General features: G+C 39.2%; 2 protein-coding genes across 6 annotated transcripts in view; both read left to right on the top strand.

Annotated features, from left to right (window-relative positions):
* The window catches only part of UBE2W (ubiquitin conjugating enzyme E2 W), a 115,110-nt gene that overhangs the window by 74,588 nt on the left and 18,795 nt on the right, over nucleotides 1-21,727 (top strand). For 3 of the 4 annotated variants that reach the window (XM_074355042.1, XM_074355043.1, XM_074355044.1), the window contains exon 6: nucleotides 10,614-10,679. In XM_074355042.1, coding sequence (XP_074211143.1) covers nucleotides 10,614-10,660 — 47 coding nt within the window. In that variant the 3' untranslated portion in view covers nucleotides 10,661-10,679. Of the gene's footprint in view, nucleotides 1-10,613; nucleotides 10,680-13,209; nucleotides 13,265-21,727 lie in introns of all 4 variants that reach the window. The other variant, XR_012503211.1, reaches the window with a different exon arrangement.
* STAU2 (staufen double-stranded RNA binding protein 2) overlaps nucleotides 3,752-21,727 on the top strand; it is a 247,285-nt gene continuing 229,309 nt past the window's right edge. Inside the window, exons 1-2 of one of the 2 annotated variants that reach the window (XM_074355040.1) lie at nucleotides 3,807-3,880; nucleotides 10,614-10,679. In XM_074355040.1, coding sequence (XP_074211141.1) covers nucleotides 10,662-10,679 — 18 coding nt within the window. In that variant the 5' untranslated portion in view covers nucleotides 3,807-3,880; nucleotides 10,614-10,661. Of the gene's footprint in view, nucleotides 3,881-10,613; nucleotides 10,680-21,727 lie in introns of both variants that reach the window. The other variant, XM_074355041.1, reaches the window with a different exon arrangement.

Here is a 21,727-nt window from a genome sequence, read left to right as displayed (position 1 = left end):
TAAAAACTAATAAAATTAGTGAAACAAAACTTAGTGAAAAAAATAATTTAAATTTTCCCAGAAGCTCTAATGGGCAAAGCTAAGCTAACAGAAGATCTGGAGAGAGCTTCCCAGATTAGACATGAGCAAAATGAAAATAAATTAATTTAAAATTAATCATTACAGTAACTAATAATAATAATAGTAATAATAATAATAATAGAATTGCATTAAAAAGACAGAGGAAGAACCCAAACTAGAAGAAAAAACACCCATGGGACAGAAGAATACTTTATATGAATGCTTTGTACTATAGACAAATACAGTATACATTCAATGAAAGAACCCAATTTGCAGATGATAAAACATAGATTAAGATGAAAAAGCAGAATTGTAAAGCTATCTCATCTTGCATTTTAGCTAAGTAAGATTGAAAATGAGACTTAATGCCATTACAAATATGACAAATAAATTAGAATAAAAATATTAGAATATAGGTGAATCAGATTTTTGGCACAGTGGAAAGTGTAGATATACTTAAGAAAAACAACTGAGATTTTTAGAGAGAAGATGATATATATGAAGGAAAAAGCAAAGTCAGTACAAGTATAATTGGTTCCATATTATTTTTATTTAAAAATATTTGTTGAACAATATATTTGATAAGACTTAACAGAACCTCTGTATATTTTATTAAATAAAATTGTTTCCTTACTCTTAACGATTATATTTGTAATGTAATTTTTATATTGCTTTTTAGTACAGTGTTTAGGCAGCTGATACTCTAATAACTATTTTGACATCATTGTTATGGGAGAAAAATTGAGTTCCAAGTAACTGATTAATTAGTGAACAGGCAAATGCATTGGAAATTTCCAGAACCATATTCTAACGGAGGTAAAGGATTGGAAAGGGTTTTTTTCACGCATGTATCTATTCATTCATTTCTCTGTAAGTTCCATGAGGACAAAGATTTTGCAAATTTTTTTCATTGCTATATTTCCCTGGGCCATGAATAGTACTTGGTATATTGTAGGTACTCAGTAAATGTCACATTCACAAATCCATTCATTCAGCCAGCATTTATTGATCACCACAGGCACTGTGCTAGGTGCTGGAGAAGCAGAGATGGGGGAAGTCATTGTTCTTGTCTTCGAGGAGCTGAAGGTATATTGGAAGAAAAAAATACTGCATAATGATAAAAATATGTTCAGAAAAAATATATAAAAGAGACTAACTTATATGGTGGGATGCTGGGGGACTTAATGAATTTTACAGGAAAAGAGGTGTCAAGAAAAGGACGTTAAATATAAGAAAAGAGAAGACATAACTGGAAAAGAAATTGTTTTGTGATTCTAGAATCTGTCCTGTTCAAATCACTCAAACCTGACCATGATGAATTTGAAAGCATTATCCTTTTCCGATGGTTGAATATTCAACTGCAATGGTGCCTGGTAAAGACGCATTCATGAATCAGTTGCTTTGTTTTAATCAGCTGCCAACAGGACCATCCCTCTTTAAATATCTCTTCTTTTCAACTCCTATACAAGCATTTCGTTTTCAAGTGAAATTCCAAGAAGATCATAGATTTATGTGTGGATTTCCATGTCACTCAGGTGACTCCAGGTACTGATGCAATCTACATGCCTTGAGCAATGGAAAGTGCTGACCCAAGCTTAAAAACAATTTTCTCTCTGATAATTATGGCTTCCAAACATTCATTCCGTTTGGGGTTCCCATGTAACATGCCCATGCCCTCCTAGTTAGTAAGTGGATAACCAAAGATTTAAAATCAGTTACAAGAAAAAGTTAGAGCGAAGATAAAGTTTTCAATTAGCTTTAACCACCTGAATCAGAGGGAATGAATGAATTTTCTGACCACTTCAGACTCCTTTCTAAAAGCATAAACTCATCCATTTATTCCAAAAGCATTTACTTCCACCCACTGGCTTTTGGACGCTGCGACTACACAGATGAATGAGATACAGAGCCTGGCCTTAAACAATGTACTGTTGGGCATTTGGAGTCAGGCTCATAAACAACCTAAGATACCTGCTATGCTATACCGCCCAGAAGAAGGGCGCTGGCCTGCTCAGAGGAGTTAGAGAATGCTCTCAAGGAGGTGATTTTGGAATGATCTGAAGAATGATTTGCTCATCAGGTGAGAGGAGGGATGGACCACAGGGAGAGGGAGTAGCCTATGGGAAGGCACAAAGGTGGGATGCTTGTTCCTTGGTACTGACGGTGTGAAGGGCATGCACTCCTTCAAAGCGTTCGACCAGTATTTGAATGCTGGGCCTGAGCAGCTAGAAGTCATTATCCAAGGACAAGTGCAGATTTAGGGAGGATGCACCATGTTAAATTTGAGGGAATTGGCAGAGGTGAAACGGAGGGAAGGAGCACAGGAAAGAGCTCTAGGAGGAAAATGTAGCAATAGCTAATATCTTACCACGGGGCTGAAATACTATCACGTTTAAATACATATTATCACATGTTATCTCCTGTCGAACAAAAGAATAAACTGACTCATTGGCTAAGTAACATGCCCATGGTCTTCTAGTTAGTAAGGGGATAACCAGGCTTGGCTATCTAATTTGAATGCCCTTACTTTAAGAACCACGACGCTATACTGTCTTCCCAGCTGTTTTAGGTGACGCCTGAAATCCCAGGTCTGGTAGACATTTCTCAGGCACAGAACTGATACTGGGAAGGAACCCTGGGAATAATAATGCAAATGGTAAGTTTGTGAAAACAGTAATAAGTCTATTTCTAGACTTACTTTATTGCCAAATTATTTATGGTGCCATTTACTAAATGGAGTGTTGTATTTCACTGGGCTTAACTGGGTTGAAGTTACCCGGACATCAGTAACCCACATCAAAACCAGGACGATCAAGAAGTAATTCGAGTTTCTGGCACTCTTGCCTCAACAATCTAGGATCTAGGGCACTGTTGTAAGATGGTCTTCCTTTTTGGTTCGAAGGATTTCTTTCTTACGTGACCAAAGACGATTTTTTTGGTCGAAGAGGATGTTTGGCCACGCTGCGGATATTGGAGAGCAGGTGATTACTGATCACTAGTGTTTTCTGGGCGAGACAGTTGCGCTAACCCCCTCCCCTTCTCCCCCGCCCCCCTCCTCCTCCCAGTCTGGAAAGGTGCAGGATCCGCTAAACCGTGCATCACACAGCGGCGGCCGGAGCAGACGCGGGATGGTCGCACGTCCCCAGCAGAGCAGAGGGGGGCAACGAGAGAGCCTGGGGAAGGTACGGGCGGGGAATCCAGGCGCTACCCGCCGCCAGGAAAAAGCAGAGGGTCATTTGGGCGGGGAAGGCAGTTGCCGAGTGCAGGTTTGGAAGAGGCTGCCCCAGGCCCACCTTCTGCAGCCGAGAGGGCGGGGAGCCGGGCCGGGGACTAGAGGACTGCGGACCCGGCGCAGTTCCTGGGCACTCGCTCGTCCTCCTTCCAAGGCCCCGGGGATCGGCTGTCGCCCGGGGGCCCGGCCTGCCGGCGCCAGCACCGCAGCGCCCGCGGCGCCCGCTGCTGCGGCGGCCTGCCGGCCGCCAGGGGGCGGGAGCGACGCTGCGAACAATGGCCGCGCTCGGCCGCAGGCGGGCGAGAGGAGGAAAGGAGGTAGGGCCGGCGCCGGGCGCGCCGCGCGAGTCCGCGGGGGGCCGGGAGTGCGCGCGCGCGCCGGGAGGGCTGGGGCGCGGGAGCGGCTGCGTCGGCGGGGGCGCGCCGCGCGGGCCCGGGAGGGCGCGGCGGGAGCGCAGGGGAGGCGGGCGGAGGCGGGGGGCGGGGAGCCCGAGGGGTGGAAGCCGGCGGCGGCGGCGGCCGAGCGGGGTCAGTTCTCTGTAGTGTTTGCCAATGTTGGAGCCGTCTGCAAAGTGTCCCTGGCGAGAAGGTAAATACCCTTGTGGGGGGCGTCTGGGAGGCCCCGACTTCCGCTCTGCTGGCGGAGGAGACAGAGGGCGCTGGGGAGCCTTGCAGGTCCGCGGCGCGCGGCGAACCCCGGGAAGAGCGGCCCCTCCGCGGCCTCCCCTCCCCCGCGCCTTCCCTCCCTCCTTGGGCTCTCTCGGGGCGGGAGGGGGAAGGGAGGAGGATGGAGGTGGGCAAGGGAGCCGGGGAGGAGGCAAATGAATTGGGGAGGGGGGGCGTCTGTGGAGGGGGTGGGACGGCACAGGTGTCCGGAGGGGAAGAGCCCCGAGGAGGGCAAGGAGGCCAGCACTAAAGGACTGCGGGGTGGGGGTGGGGGGAGCAGGGACCCAGGAAGGTGGGGTCTTCGGGGCCGGGGTGGAAACGCCGGAAGAGGGGACGGCGGGTGATGCGGCGGTGCGGGAGAGGGAGGCCAAGGGCCGGGGGAGGGTCCCTGCAGAGGGGAGGGGAGAGAAGAGGGGAAGGGAGGGGACATGGAGGGAGGCCTGTCCTTGGAGGGTCTGCGGGAAATGGGCCTGGGGGCGCTGGAGAAGCGGCGGGGCGGGGGCGCGCCGGGGGGTGGTGGTGGCTATTTCTGTATAATGGGCAAGTGATAAAGACGTAACATGCCGAAATGGGGAAGGTAGGTGGGGCCGAGGGGACAAAATATATCCTATGACAGGCAAGTTCTCTCGTGGCTCCTACGAACTACTACCGTGAGGGCTCGGCTTAAAGGGGTAGTTGGCAGTGACCTTGCCGAGGTGAAGGGAGTTGGACGAAGAGACAAAGATCAGTTACGGAATCCACTGGGTGAGGGCAGAGCCTCCAGTCCCTCCGGGAGCGAGCCGGGGACTGTGTGGATTGTGTTCAGGGGGGTGTTCTACAGAGGCTGTAATAGAGGAGACGCTAAGCTGGGATTCTTCTGGAGGGGGGCGGGGATAATGGCCTCGGGGTTCTGGAAGTCCCTGGAAATATGTGCAGAATTTTGCATTTGTGGATAATTTTCTTTGGAAAGGGGCTATACTTGGCAGGAGGCACCATCTCCCTTTCCCAAAAGGTTTAGAACTATTTGGGTAGAGAAAGACCATTCATTCAATTAGGGGAATGTACTAAGGGATTTTAAAGCTTGTGTTTCCTGCAGAAAGGATAGAGGTGATCTTTTAAAGCTATTTCACTGTTAGCTGAAAACCTAATGTTTGACTTCACAATTTTGGTGAACTTTTTCTGAGCATTACTTCTCTTCTGATGCATTTTTATGCTTTAAGAAAGAATAATGAACATTTGAAATCAAAGTTGTAACGGGCAGGCGGGATAATAGTACCCTTGCAGAAAAGATTGTAGCATTGTTCCTGGAGGATGTTTCCTCTTCGTCCTTGCTTGCTTAAGATGATTCACATATACTGTTGTGAATTGAACTGCAGTAGAAAAAAAATCTTGTTTAATAAAACCATCAAAACCAAGACATTCTGCATTTTGATTGTTTTCTCATATGGCAGATTTTTCATTTTTCAGTTTGTCTATATTTTACTGCAAACCAGAGGTAATACATACCACTTGAATTGTAGATTTATTGCATTTTGCAGCAGGCTTGTATTAAATTTGTGAAGGGCTTACGTCAAACAATGTGGTGTCTGTGGATTTTTATTCCTTTAACTCAAGCGACTATTGCCACATTCCATTACATGGCAGTGTAGTTTGAAATTTATTCCTAAGTGATCATTAGTTGGTAGGATATGGTGCAGATTTCCTCACACATCACTAAATTTTTCCTTGAAAACCTGTGTTTTGTATTTCTAAAAGTGTTGCTGTATAATCCAAGTATGTACAGTTAGCGTCAGAGAGACGGCCATGTAATTTTTAAGTTTTAGTTTTTTATTTGGAAATAATTTCAAGTTTACAGAAAAGTGTCAAGAATAAGACTAATACAAAGAATACTCTCGTAACTTTAACTTAGAGTCACCTGTTGCCATTTTACCGGTTTATCATTTGATCTCTCAGTTACACACACATAATTTCTCCTGGTCCATTTGACGGTAAGTTACATATATCATGGCTCTTTACTATTAAATACTTCAGCATGGAAAACCATATAAATTTCAAATTTTAGCTTACTTGGCTTGCCTGGAATGAAATTCTAGGAAAGAGTAGCTTGGTCTGGTTTTCAGCAAAGAATAAGAATATTAAAAAAAAAAAATCTGAGGCGGTCATCATAGTTATTAGCATATAAACAATGCAGAAATGAGGCTCAGTGGTTATCCTGAGATTGGGTCAGTTTCTGGGAGACACAGTGGCCAGTATTTTGTTTTGTTTTGTTTTTTAGTTAACCTCCTGTTCTTTTATTCTTCTATTATTCTGTCTCCTTTTTTTTGTACACTTCGAGCACTGGCTATCTGATCATTTATGTGTACAAATCATAATAAAGAAAAGGGAAAAGTCTGGATGTTGCAAAATTGAATTGTCTTAATATTAGACTAAATAGTAGGAGACATGCAGTGTAATCAAATCATATATAGATATACTTGTGCCTGTTTTAGATACTCAAGGAAATATTAAATGAGTGTCTAGAATCCATAATAATTATAATTTGTATTTGTGTATCATTGATTTTGAATAAATCCTTGAAGTTCTATGTGGGATCCTTGTCATTATGTTGTTCTAAATGTCAAGAGCCCTTTGTTAGAGGAAAAATTTTAAGGCATTGAGTCTTTATTTATGATTTAACATGTAACAGAAAGAAAGGGGCTTTGAACCAGACAAAACTGGGTTTTAATCTTAGCATTGTGACTAGGGGGAAAGTAACCGAACTTATAGATAAATGAGAATAACACCTACATCTCAAAAGTGATGAGGATTAAATCAGCTAATATAAAAATGGCAAAATATGACACCTGGTGTAGAAAACTGGTTATCTGATAAATGTTACTTTCCCTTTTTTTCTGGACTGGTAGTATGTGGGGTTTTTCAGTGGAATGGTTCATGGAGTGAGACTTCTATATTCTTAGAATCTTTCATGGCTCTTAGGAGCTATTTTTTTTATACTAAATTACTTTGTTTTTCTTATATAAAAATAGTTTTTTGGGGGTACCTACTTTTAAAAAGAAATGAAAAACTTTTTTAAAAGACTTTTTAAGGACCCCATGAATTTTTTGCAGTAAAAAGCTTTGAGTTGATATTTAGTTTTGTAGTAGTTTGGAGTCTAAGAATGGAGATAGTAAATGTTTTTGCTTTTCATATTATCAGACAAGACATTTAAGTGAGGATTGCCTGTCAGTGGTGGAATGGGAGCTGACATAAAATTTATAGGTATTTTAATTTAATAATGCCATTTTAGAAAGCAGGATTTAACTGATGAGGATTTTATAGATTTAATTTTGCACAGCTTTCAGTTAATCAGATGAGCAAAATGTAATTCATAATAAAAGCAGCAAATTAATATCAGCCATACATTTCAGATCCATGTGGGACCTTCGTGAATGTCAAGTCTTGTCCAGTGCCTTCTCTCCATAAACCGCCCCGCCTGTTTTTATTTAGTAGCTTGGAATCTGGAACTGCATGTCCTAATGTGCCTGACTGGATATCACTGTAGGGCATTTTTGGGACATGTGAATAGGTTTCTCTAAAAGTACTTGGCTGTAATTGGAATGAATTGTAGCTGGACACTTTTTGACAGAAGAGGGAGAGGTGGATTTTCTGAAACCATAGGCAGTATACAATGCTCTGCATTTTATTGCTATGACTTTAATCAGGTTGTTTTAAATATAAGACATTAGGCCTGGTGTGTCTTCAAGAAGAAATGATGTGTTAAAGAGATGTGCCACTGTGGGCGTTCCAAGTTTCCCTTGGTATAGTTGTGAGTTATAATTTTCATATTGATATAAATCTAATATAACTTGTTTGTGAGTAAGAACAAGTTCAGAATGTCATCCAGTTACCTCATAGAGTGTTGTTACAGACATAGTAGTTTCATGTGTTAATTTATACAGATCTTTATTTTATAATTGTGAAGGAAAGGCTTACGGAATATTTAAAATTGTATGGTCAATTTTAGGGGAATAGGAGCTTTCATTTTAGTTTCTTCATAAAACTACCTTTTGTATTTCAGAAGATTAGAACTTAAAAAAATGTACCCCTGTATCTGTGTCTTCTTCTCAGAATCAGCCACCAGTGTTGCCAAACTCTAATACTGAAGAAACACATACAGATCTATAGATAAGATTTGTAACTTTTAGAGGCTTACCTGAAATAAAAACAAAGTGGGATTTCTCAAAATGCTGAACATTTACTGGATTGTGCTAAATTCTAGAAAGTAAGGAATACTAAATCACGGAGATGCTTTTAGTGGTTTATTTACATTTTCACATCCAAATGAATTGATTTCAATTAAAAAATTGTTTGGGTTTGTATCTTTAGTTCTAGGCAGTGTATTTAGTGTATTTTAATACCATTTGACTAATGCTACATGTTTTAATAATTTCATCTTTTGAATAAAATGTTAGTGTTTAAATTTCATAATTTACCACTTTCAAAGTCTAGTATTACTCATTTGCTCATGTTGAACAGGAGGTTGATTTTTTTTTTTTGGCTTATGTGAATGTATTAAATTAATACCTAAAGCACCATAGGATTATAGAATTTTAGAGTTGAGTGGAACTATCTTATTTGTTGTCACATAACAAATTACCCCAGAAATGAAGAGCTTAAAACAACAAAACGTTTATTTTCTCAGCTTCTGTGGGTTCGAAGTCTGGGTGCAGCTTATCTGGGTGCTGTGGCTCAGGGTCTTCTAGGAGGTTAAGGGTAAGCTGTCTTTGGGGCTGTAGTCTCATCTGAAAGTTCACCTGGGGGAAGAGCTGCTTCTGAGCTCAGTCACGTGACTCGGCAGGATTCAGTTCCTTGGGGATCATTGGACCGAAGGCCTCAGTTCTTTGCCATGTAGGTCTGTCCACCGGGCAGCTCACAGCGTGGCAGCCAGCTTCCCTCAGAGCAAACAAGTGAGAGAACAAGTGCAGGTGACACCCAGGAGGAAATGATGGTTTCTTATTTTAACTTTTTTTTTAATGGAGGTACTCGGATTGAACCCAGGTCCTCGTGCATGCTAAACATGTGCTCTACCACTGAGCTATATCCTCTCGCACAATGATGATCCTTTTTATAACCCAGTCTTGGAAATGCTAGCTCATTATTTCTGCTGTATCCTATTTGTTAGAGGCTGTCTGCCACAAGGACTCACATTCTTTTTAAAGATCTGGAAAAAAAAAAAAGGAAAAAAGCAAAAAAAACCCCCCAAACCCCAAAGATATTCAAAGTAATTTACCAATGCTCAAAAGGTAATCTGAATAGCTTGGACTAAAACTCGAATTCACTGGTGTTCATGCCTTGTGCTATTTCTACAGCATGTGATTCTTTTGGGGAATACAAAAAATCGATACAGATGCTGAGGGCAGTATTGTAAGGAATGTATTGAAAACTTTCAGAGTCATTTCAGATTGACCATAGTTTGTCATCTTGAAAAAATGGTAGCCAAATGTGTATATATATATGTATATATATGTGTGTGTATATATATGTGTGTGTGTGTGTGTGTGTGTGTGTGTGTGTGTGTGTGTGTGTGTGTGTGTGTATACACACACACACACACACTCACACATATGGTATCTGTGTGTAGAAATGTATCAGGGATCGTTGCTTCCAAGGGGAAGTTCAATATTAACATTTTATAGCATAAACATTTCTACACAACTGACTGGATTTAGTTCTTTTGCTGTTTATCAATACTGTGTTGTTGCTTTTTGGATAATTTTTGGGGGGGGACTGTACATAATTTATTTTTTATGTAAATTCTTCCCATTACAAAATCTCATGCTTGCTTGATCGATTGATAAATTTGGGTTTTCCTACCCTCCTTTGATACCTAGTTTTAAACTAAGTGTGGAAAAGTTTTGCTACATGAAAAGAAATACACCAATGGTGAGGAGGTCAGACCCAGAAGGAAACAAATCCAGATGTAACAATGGAATATGTCAGAATGGCAATTTTCTTTTTGAAAATTTTCTGTAGAATTATAATATGTATACTGTTTTTATAATGATGATAATAAAACCACAAATGGGAAAAATACAGCTAGGTGATCTATGTACTCTTTTCCATTCTCCCTAGGAGAATATGTGTGTGTTATATCTTTAGGCTTAATTTATCTTATAGAGGACGAGAGCAGAGCTGTTTAAAGCCTTACTGAAATAACAGAAGTATATGTTAAATATTAATATACATTATAATTAATATTAATTAAATATTAGTGTATATATTAATGCAATATATTAAATATGTGAAACTTTTAGATTGTTTAACCAGCTTCACTTTTGCTGAAGGTATCTTAGAACTCTAGAACCAGAGGGGACTTCGTTCAGCCTGGATCTGCACTGTCTAGTATGGTGGTCATCAACCACATGTGGTTATTTGAGTTTAAATAACATTAAAGAAAATTTAAAATCTACTTTCTCAGTTGTTTTAAGCACACATTTCAAGTGCTCAGTAGCCACAGGTGGCTAGTGGCTGTCAGATTGGACAGCAAAGATAGAGAGCATGTTTATCATCTTAGGAAGCTCTGTGCTGGTGTAGATGTCCATTTTCTATTTGATTTTGGTCATGGGCATGTGTTTAAAGTGCTGATCACTGAGATCACCAACTAAGTTGAACTTTATTTCTTCATTTTCATTTTCTAGTTTTTGGAGCCGTGAGGGATACAGCAGTTTGGTCACTATTGTTTTAACATGCTTCAGATAAATCAGGTGAGTTTGTGTTAAGGCATGCCACACTTACATGGTGCTTGGGCCATCCGTCATGGATTTTAACTCAGCTTTTCTATAACCATAACCTGACTACCACTTGACAGAGCAATTACATACTATATATTCATCATAGAAAGACCGCAGGGCAGGTTGAGTAAGCGTTATAGTGATAGTCCTGAAAGTTGATAACTTTTGAGCGTACAGAGCAGGAGGTCTGTTCTTTTTGATGTCACATCCCTCCAGGACTTGTTGATGTGCTCAGAATGCTTACAGTCATGATCTGACTTCGGCAGGTGGCAGTTCTGCAGACTGAAAGTGTTTCTAGTGACAAATCTTTTGAAGTAGCTGTATCAGTGTGTTAAAAAAAGATTCTTTTTTCTAGGGCACTGGAAAAGGCTAGAAGGAGGTGCTCTGCTAAATAAACTGTAGCATTTAATGCCCTAGACTCACTGAAAGAAATATTTTTCTTAGGTCTTGGCATTTCTCCAATGACTTCATACCTTTAATCTTATCCTTTCTGAACAAGAAGGGCATTGTATCATAACTGTAATGTTAGAAAATACTTTGTTTCATTTCACATGTGCAAATCAAGAGAGAAGTAATGAGATTGCAAGAAGTAATTAATTTTTTGTGATTTGAAGAAATAATGACCACCACACCCACCCCTCGCCCATCCATCTCACCTTGCCTAAGAGATCTCCAGTTCCTCTGTGTCACATACCATCTCGAAGCCACTGACTTCTAAGTTTATACCTAGTCTGGGCTTCTTTTCTGAGCTCCAGACTCAAGTAGCAGTTACCAACTTGATCTCTTAACGTCACAGGATCTCAAACTTAATGTGTGCCCAGGAAACAATTTAAATGCTTCAGTCAAACTAGACTCTTTCAGGTCTTAGAATGAGCAGGTTCGTTCCAGCTGCAGGGTCTTTGCACAGACTACCTCTCCCTGGACCTCTCCTCCCTTCCTCTGTGCTTGGCTCCCTGGACTCCCAGGTGTAGGAGTTGCTCTCATAGCACCCTGCCCTTTTATTTAGTGACATCCTGGCATTTGAAGTTCTGTTCAACTGTGTAAATATTTTACATCTGTCTTCCTTGTTAGATGTGCTTCGCGAAGGCAGTCACTTTGCTTGTTTACTCCTGTATCCCCAGGTCCTAGAATAGTTCTTGTTATATATGGTTTTCATGTGTTTGCTGAACAAGTAGATGAATGATGCCAGGGTTGTCACTAAAGCAAGGAGATCTCTGTTTTTGTTGACAATAACCATGTGATTGCATTGTTAGTTTTGGTATCATATGATGTTGCTTTACACAAATGCCACTAGTGTAAAATCTCTCCCTTATACAAAGTTGTTCTTCAGTTTTCTCCTTGGACTAGACAGTTTTCTTGTGCAGCAGATATTGCTTCCATCAAAGATGTTACTAACACAGGATAAAAGGAATCATACTGTGCTTGGTGCTTCCTGTGCCTTCACGGCTGCTGTCAGGTCCCACTGGCTGCGTTGATGCAGCTTGATGAGTCATGACGTTCAAACTGTGCTGTAGTTCCCCCTAAGTGACTGTGCAGACACCTGCCCTTAATTATACGGGTGCAATTAGAATAATTTGTTTCCTATTCTACCATAGACAGATGGAAGTGATCATTCATTTTATGCCAGTCAACATCATTGAAAATTACGGTTTATAAGTCAGTCCTAATGAGGATTTGCTGACTGTGCTACTGGTCACGTTGAACCAGGCATTGAAAACAACTCCTGGGTGACGTTCTGCATGGCCATAGGCAGTTCCCTGGGCTTTGGCTGGCATTGTCCACAGTCTCTGGAGATACGCATGCTTTGCTCATAACAGATATGTATTCCTTGACTCACTTCAGGACCCTCACTTGTTATTGACTAAGTTTTATCCCCCAAAATGTTCAAGTCTGAGGGGGAAAGTTAAGCTAATTTGGAATAGTGGAAGTTGTGGAGATGACCTTCTCTTCATCCAGACCTTAAGTCACATTGAATTCTTAAACTTATGAGTGGCTTTTATGTTTTATTATTTTCATGGTGGCTGCTCTCCCATTAGAGAGAGGGCTCTCAGGATAAATGTGGAAAGGCATGAAAAGGCGATTGAAGCTGACACTGATCTTGACATATTTGAGATTTTTACTGTGTGATTTTTAACACCGCCTGTAGGATTAGTGCTAAATTTTTATTTGGGAGGTCTTTTGTTTTCTTAAAATGTCTGCATAGTACTAGCAGATTCTCCCAGATATGTTCCTAGAACTAATTAAAGACTAGGCTATTGAACACTAAGTTACTTATATTTTATTTGATATTAATTCTGCTGACATTATTATTATTAGGGAACATGGGGATGTTCCATGTTCTGTTATGATAATGGCACTTCCACCTTTAAATTGTGCACCTCATTTTTACTTTTGCCTTTTAAGAATGTGTGTTGTTATCCGTGTGCAACTCATGTAGAAAAATTAGGTGGTATAGATAAGTAAAAGGGAAAAAATCGCAAGTAATTCCACTATTCTTTTACAGAAATAATCACTGCTAACATTTTGGGGTGTATACTTCTAGATTTTTTTCTATACAGGTATGTTTTTATGTGACTATATGTTATTTAAAAAAACTGGGATTATGTAATACAGAATATTCTGAAGTGACTTAATAATAATCCATAGTTTGGAAGCACTAAAATTTATTTAATCAAATACTTATTGTTGGACAGATTTCCTATCATAGTGCCACAGTGAGTATTTTTTTTTTTTTGCATATATCTGTGTTCCTTTGTCCATTATTTTCTTGCAATTAATTATTAGAAATGGAAATACTAGTCAAAGGGGTATGCAGATTTTAAAGATATTTGATGCATAAATACCAAAAATACAGAATTTTATCTGTTGAAAGTTTGTTAGAATGTTTTTCCCCGTATTTCCTTGGCAAATTTTCAGTCTTTTTCAATCTGTCTGACAAAAAGTGATGTTTTAATTTTCATTTCTGTGGTTTGCTTATATTTGTTCTTTTGTGTTTTGTCTTTTGTGAATTGCTTGTATGTGTCCCCTAGCATCTTTACCTTTTTATTTGTAAATAAAATTCTTTGGATTTTGAGAAAATTCCTTTGAGAATTTTCTGAGCTACTGTTTATAATCATTACTTTATATTTTTTTCATTCATTATTCAAAAAATAAATGATGATGTCCTGTGTTTCCAGGGCACCATACTAAGTAAGATTTTTGTGTATTTTGGACCTTTCTCCCTGATGATTAATTTATAAGCCCTTGGGGAAAGGAAACCCGTTTTAACATGAAGCTGTAGCAAATATAAATTAAGAAGGCACATGTGCTATGAAATAATATTTTACAATTAGTGACTGAAATAGGGCGAATTTGGGGGGGTTAGTTAGTGATGCAGACTTGACAGGGCAGTGTGTCCTATGGGGTTGGGGAATCTACGTCAGGCCGCATTGGGAGAGCCCAGCAGCAGGGGATTAACAGAGGCCTAAGTAGTCTGGTGGTTCCTTTTAAAGACGTTTGGTAGTAGCTGTCAGGAACATGGAAGCTAAGGGGAAGCTTTAAGGCCTGACTCAAGGGGAATGGGAGAATGAGGAGGACAAACTGAATTTCAGTGCCAGGAGAGTGGAGAACCCTGTAGGGCAAGAGGGAGCCAGGTGTTATAGAGAAAGAATAAAGTTGTATCAAGGTGTACGGTGAAGTGTAAAGCCAGGGTTGATCATCAAGAAACAAAAGGCCTAGCATTTAAGGGATAACGGTACCTGTCTCACAGGTTTGTTGCGAGGAGTCATTGAGATGACAGAGGCCACGTGCTTGGCATTGGCCCTGGTATTCTTGCTACTCTGTTAGTGTTACTGGGACTGGAGGTGTTGCTGTTGCTACTTTGGAGATTGATGAGACAGGAGGGCAGACATTTAGGTTGGTCACTGAAGTAGTTGTTAGTGGAAGTGAAGCACTTGGACATTTTTCAAACCCAGGTGAGCTGCAGGTGCTCTCCTTTTCTTCTGTAGGCACCAGAACTCTAGCCTTTTTTCTTAAAAGCTGCTACTACTTACGTTTACTTGTTTTTTCTCCAAGTCTGGCTTTGGGGTAGGATCTACAATTTGCCTTTCTCACTTGAAGTCATAGGATGCAGGCTACAGTGATAGGATTAAAAATGCAGGAAACATAAGAGAGTTAAAATGTATACAGACACTTTGGCTTTCTGCCATGCTGGCATAACAAGATTTATCCTGTGGGTAGCCAGCTTCCAAGGTGGCTCCCAGTGATCCATGCCCCCTGGTATTTACACCGTTGTGTAATCCTCCCACACATTTGTGTGTGTGGCCAGTAGAGTATGGTAGAGGTGATGGATCATTTCCAAGGATCAGTTTTAAAAGACATTGTGGCTTCTGCATCCTCCTCTCTCTCCCTCTGTGCCACCCCACACTGCTCACTCTGAGAGTAGCTGGCTGCCGTGTTGTGAACAGCCCTATGGAGAGGCCCACATGGTGAGAAATGGAGGCTCCTGCCAACAGCTAACAAGGAACCGAGGCCTTTAGCCAACAGTGTGTGACTGAGCCTTCGTGGAAGCAGATCTCTCAGCCCTTGTCTGGCTTCCAGCCTCAGACTACTGGCCCACTGACATCCTGACTGCGCCCCCGTGAGAAATTCTGAGCTAGAACCACCCAGCCAAGCTGCTCCTTGATTGCTGAACCTCAGAAACTATGAAAAAAATAAATCCTTGTTTTTTCAAAGTCACTAAGTTGGGGGTAATTTGTTATGCAGCACTAATAAACCCTTTCTCCTTAAATAACTTGCGAACATCTAGACATGTGACCAATGGCTTTTAGACATTGGGTGACAGGTGGCACCAGACTGTGGTCCCTGAGACAATGGAAACAAATGAGGTAAGCCGCCCTTCTGTTGCACCAGTTTATAGTAGAGACTAGACTGTTCACAGGCCACAGTGAGAGGAGGAGGAATCAAAACAGATCCCAGTTTTGATGGGACTAGGAAACAAAGATCAGCATTTGGGAAGGCCAAGGTGGTTAGAACTGTAGTGCAGAGCACCAGAGAGAAGGGAACTGTGGGGGAGAGTGGCCACAGAGGATTATCTTCTTGAATATTTTGCTGAGTCTGATCTGTAGATGCATAACAGGACCTATGCAAAGCCAGGGAAAGAACTACTGGAAAGCAGTAAGAAAATTTCTCGGGCTCACAAAGGCTGGGAATAGTTTGTGTCTCTGCTATCTGCAGTGTAGGGACCTGGCAATACATGGGGCATTGCAGTCTCCAGAAGGCCCCAAGTGATCCCAAGTACTTTAACGTGCACCAGAACAAAGTCCAAAAGTATATTGAGGAACAGTTCAGAGTGCAACAATGTAAAATTCATGATGTTTGTAATCCAGTCCAAAATTAAAATGCTTACCTCATCTTGAATAAGGAATCGAGCATCTAGACAGAAGATCAGTAAGGAAACAGAGGACTTGAACACCACTATAAACTAATTAGACCTAACAGATATATACAGAACACCCAGCAACAGCAGAATACACATTTTTTTTCAAGTGTACATGAAACATTCTCCAGGAATAGACCATATATTGGGCCACAAAACAAGTCTCAATACATTTTAAAAGATTGAAATCATACAATGTAGCTTCTTTGGTCACAGTGGAATGAAGCTAGAAATCAATGACAGAAAGAATACTGAAAAACTCACAAATAAGTGGAAATTAAAAACACATTCTTAAATAACCAACAACTCAAAGAAGAAATCACAGGGGAAATTAGAAAATAATTAGAGACAAATGAAAATGAAAACACAATATACTGTAACTATGGGATGTAGTGAAAGCAGTGCTCAGAGGGAAATTTATAGCAGTAAACCTACAATTAGAAAAGAGGGAAGATCTCAAACAAATAGCCTGACTTTTACCTTAAGGAAACTAGAAAAAGAGGAGCAAATTAAACCCAAAGTTAGCCGAAGAAAGAAAATCAGAAAGATTAAAGTGGAAGTAAGCAAAATAGAGAATGGGAAACAATATAGGGAATCAGTAAAACCAAAAGTTGATTCTTTGAAAAGATCAACAAAATTGATAAACCTTTAGCTAGACTGACAAAGAAAAAGAGCAAAGACGCATATAACTAAAATCAGAAATGTAAGTGGGGACATTACCATTAACCTTAAAGAAATGAAAAGGATTATAAGAGGGTACTGTGAGCAATTGTATGCCAACAGATTGGATAACCTACACGAAATGGACAAATTTCTAGAAACACAGATTACCAAAACTGACTCAAAAAAACAGAAAATAGGAACAGACCTATAAGAAGTAAAAATGGATTGAATCAGTAATTAAAAAAAAAAAAATCCCTCCCAAAGAAAAATCCAGGACTGGATGGCTTCACTGATGAATTTTTACAAAACATTTAAAGAGGAGTTAACACCATTCCTTCTCAAACTCTTCCAAAACATAAGAGAGGAGGGAATACTTCCTAACTTATTCTGTGAGGCCAGTATTACCCTGATAATAAAGCTAAACAAAGACACCAGAAGAAAAAGCAAAAAAAAAAAACAAAAAAAAAACCAAAAACAAAAAACTACACATCAATATTTCTTGTGAATATAGATGCAAAAAACTTCAACAGAATACTGACAAGGTGAATCCAACAATATGTTTAAAGGATTGTACACCTTGACCAAGTGCAGTTTATTCCAGGAATGCAAGAGTGGTTCAACATAGGAAAGTCAATCAGTGTAATCCACCACATTAATAGAACGAAGGAAAAAAATCCACCTGATCACCTCAGTTTTTACAGAAAGCATTTGACAAAATCCAACACCTGTTCATAATAGAAACACTCAAAAACGAGGAATAGAAAGGAACTTCAACATGATAAAAGGCATTTATGGAGAACTCACAGCTAACATCCAACTCAATGGCGAAAGACTAAAAGCTTTCTCTTTATGTTCATGGACAAGAAAAGGATGCCTATTCTCAATACTGCTATTCCACATTGTACTGGAAGTTATAGCCAGAGCAGTCAGGCAAGAAAAAGAAATAAGATATATCCAGATTGGGAAGGAAGAAGTAAAAATATTTCTCTTTGCAGATGACATGCTACCTTATATTTGGAAAATCCCAAAGAATCTACAGAAAAACCCAAATAGAGCTAATAAACATATTCAGAAGTGTTGTAAGTACAAGATCAACACACAAAATACAATAGTGTTTTTGTAAACCAGCAGTGTACAATCCAAAAAGGAAATTAAGAAAACAGTTCCATTTATAATAGCATCCAGAAGCATACAGGAATTAAAATACTTGTACTCTGAAAACTATACAACATTGTTGAAAGAAATTAAAGACAACCTGAAAAAATGGAAAAATGTTTTGTATTTATGGATTGGAAGACTTAGTATTGTTAATTTGGGAATACTATGCAAAGCAACATATGGATTCAGGTGATGTCTGTTAAAATTCCAGTGACCTTTTTTGCAGAACTGGCAAAACTGATCTTTAGCTTCTTAGGGAATTGCAGTGGACCCAAATAGCCAGAACAATCCTAAAAGAGAACAGAGTTGGAGGGCTCATGTGTAAAACTACAGTAATCGAAACAGTGTGGCACTGGCATAAGGATAAAGGTACAGATCAGTAGAAAAGAATTGAGAGGCTAGAAATAAACTATAGACAACTGACTTTGGAAAGATTGCCAAGATCATTCAATGCAGGAAAGAATAATCTTTTCAACAAATAGTTCTGGGACAATTGGATATCCAATTGCAAAAGAATAAACTTGGATCCCTACTTCACACCACATATAAAAATTAGGTCAAAGTGGATCAATAACCTAAATATAAGAACTAAAACTCTTATAACTCAACAAGAAGAAGATAACCCAACTAAAAACAAGAAAAGGACTTGAATAGACAGTTTTCCAAAGATGTACAAATGGCCAACATGCACATGAACAAATGCTCAACCTCATCAGTGATTGTGGAAATGCAAAGGAAAACCAGAATGAGTGCCACTTCATGCTCACTAGGGTGGCTAGAATGAAACAGTAGCAAGTGTTGGTGAGGATGTGAAGAAACCGGAACACTTGGTGGGAATGCAAAGCGTTTCAGCTTCTGTGGAAAACTGTGGCAGTTCTTTAAAAAGTTAAACAGAATTACCATACAATTCCACTGCTAGATGTATACCAAATAGAATTGAAAATGTACTCAAATGTATGTACACACATGTTCAGAGTAACACCTTTATAATAGCCAAATGGTGGAAGCAGCCCAGATGTCTGTAGAAGGATGAATGGGTAAACAAACTGGCATATGCATGCCATCGGATATTATTCAGCTGTAAAAAAAAAATGATGTACTGGTACATGATACAGTATGGTGAACCTCAAAAACATTTTGCTAAGTGAAAGAAGTCAGACATGGGATCATGTATTGTATGATTCCATCTGTGTGAAATATCCAGAATAAATAAATTTATAGAGACAGAACATAGCTTGGTGGTTGCCAGGTCCTGGGAGAAAGGAGAAAAGAGGAGTGATGGCCTAGTGAGTACAGAGTTAATTTGGTGTGATAACAATGTTTCGGAACTAGGTAGAGGTGGTAGGTGCACAGCACTGCGAATATACTAAATGCCACCGGTATCTTCACTTTGAAATGGTTCATTTGGTGTTATGTCAATTACACTTCAATAAAAAAATAAAATATTTACAAAGAAACGTGAGAATATGATCCATAACAAGGATAAACAAATCAATCAATAGAGACCCAGAAGTGACTAAGATGATTGATTTAGCAGACAAAGCTATGAAAAGAGTTGCTATTAATATGCCGTCAATGTTCAGGAAGGTAAAGGAAAACAGGAAAATGTTGAGGACAGAAATAAAAGATAAAAATATATGTTTAAATGCAAGTTCTAGAGATGAGTGCAATATCTGCAATTAAAAAGTACTGGATGATTATAAATCAATAAAAAATGTTAAAAAAAAAAGAAAAAAAAAGTACTGGATGGAATTAATAGATAAGACTGTAGAAGAAAAGACAAGTGATTTTAAATATGTAGGAAGAGCAACTATCCAAAATGAAGCACAGAGTGAAAAGTATAAAAAAAATGAGCAGAACATCTGTGGCCTGTTGGATAATATTCATGTAGTCTAAGATAAATTAATTAGATTCTCAGGAGAAGAGAGGAAAGTGGAAAATATTAGAACAAATAATGACCAAAATTTTTCTATGTTAATTGAAAACTGTAAACCCCATGGACCTGTAAAGCCCAATGAATCTAATTTGAGGGAAACATTAAAAAATCACACCAAGGCACATCATAATCAAATGGCTGAAAATCAGTGATAGCGAAAGGAAATCTTAAAAGCAATCAGAGGAAAAAAGAAATTACGAACACAGACCTAGAGATAAGAATGACAGTTTTTGTTGGAAACTGCAAGCCAGAAAAGAGTGGAGTGACGTCTTTAAGACACGGAATGAAAAATACTTGTCAACTTTAAATTCTATTCTCACTGAAAGTGCTTTTCAAAAAGAAGTGACTTGTTGTTTCCTTTAATTTTTAAATTTTTAAATTGTGGTAAAATATATGTAACATAAAATCGACCATTTTAACCATTTTTAAGTATATGGTTGCATTTGGTACATGAAGTGTGTTCTGCAACCATCGCCATCATCCATCTGCAGAATTTTTTGATATTCTCAAACTGAAACTCTGTGCCCATTAAAACACTAGCTTCCCATTCGCCAATCCACCAGCCCCTGCCCACCACCACTCTACTTTCTGTCTCTATGAATTTGACTATTCTAGATTTCTCATATAAGTGGAATTGTACAATTTGTGTCCTTTTGTGACTGGCTTACTTTACTTAGCATAATGTCTTCAGAGTTCATCCATGCTATTGCATGTGTCAGAATTTCCCTTTTAAGGCTGAATAATATTCCATTTTATGTATATACCACATTTTGTTTATCCATTCATCCATGGATAGACACTTGGGTTGCTTCCACCTTATGACTGTTGTGAATAATGCTGCAGTGAACATGGGTGTATACATACCTGGTTAGGTCCCTGCTTTCAGTTATGCTGGGTGTATATCCAGAAGTGAAATTGCTGGGTCCTGTGGTAATTCTGTGTTTCATTAGGTTTTCCATAGTGGCTGTACCGCTTCACATTCCCACTATTAATGAACGAGGGCTCTACGTTCCCACATCCTCACCGATACTTTGTCCCTCTCCTTTTCTTTCTTTCCTTCTTTTTTTTGCTAATGGCCATCCTTATAGGTCAGAAGTGGTATCTCATTGTAGTTTTCATTTGCATGTCTCTGATATTAGTGATGTTTAGTATCTTTTCATAAGCTTGTTGGGTATTTTTTTTTGTTGTTGGGATCATAATTAGGTTTATTTATTTTTTTAATGGAGGTACGAGGGATTGAAGCCGAGATCTTGTGCAAGCTAAGCACACACTCTATACCCTCTCCCCTGCCCCCTCGTTGGTTATTTGTATACCATTATTGGAGAAATGTCTATTCAAATTCCTTGCTCAGCATTCCTCCCCTACAAGAAAAATTTTAAAGTATGTCCTTCAAGCAGCAGGAAAATGAAAAAGATGAAGAAAGGGAAAAGCAGAAATGGTAATTACTTGGGTAAATGTGTAAGATTCTTTTTATTAGTTTAATCTTTTTACAAGGTAATTGACCATTTAAAACAAAAATGTTAAGAGATTGTATGGTTTATAACATATATAAAAGTACAGTGCATAATAGCTTGAAGGTTCAAGGAAAAATGGAAGGATATTAAAGATTTTAATGCTCTATGTTAGGTGGTATAATATAAAGGTAGACTGTAATAAGATAAAGATATATATTATAAACTTTAAAGCAATGAGTAAAATAGCAAACAGTTATAACTAATAAGCTAAAAAGATTAGATAGAATTGAATATACAAAATAATTAATTCAACAGAAGCCATGAAAAGATGAAGAAGGGAACAAAGACCAGATGGGAAAAACATAAAACAAATTGCAAGATGATAGACTCAAAC

Source organism: Camelus bactrianus, chromosome 29 (genome assembly GCF_048773025.1).
Source record: "Camelus bactrianus isolate YW-2024 breed Bactrian camel chromosome 29, ASM4877302v1, whole genome shotgun sequence".
Taxonomy (NCBI): Eukaryota; Metazoa; Chordata; class Mammalia; order Artiodactyla; family Camelidae; genus Camelus; species Camelus bactrianus.
Note: the sequence above shows the minus strand (reverse complement) of the source record. Positions and strands in the feature narration are given on the sequence as shown.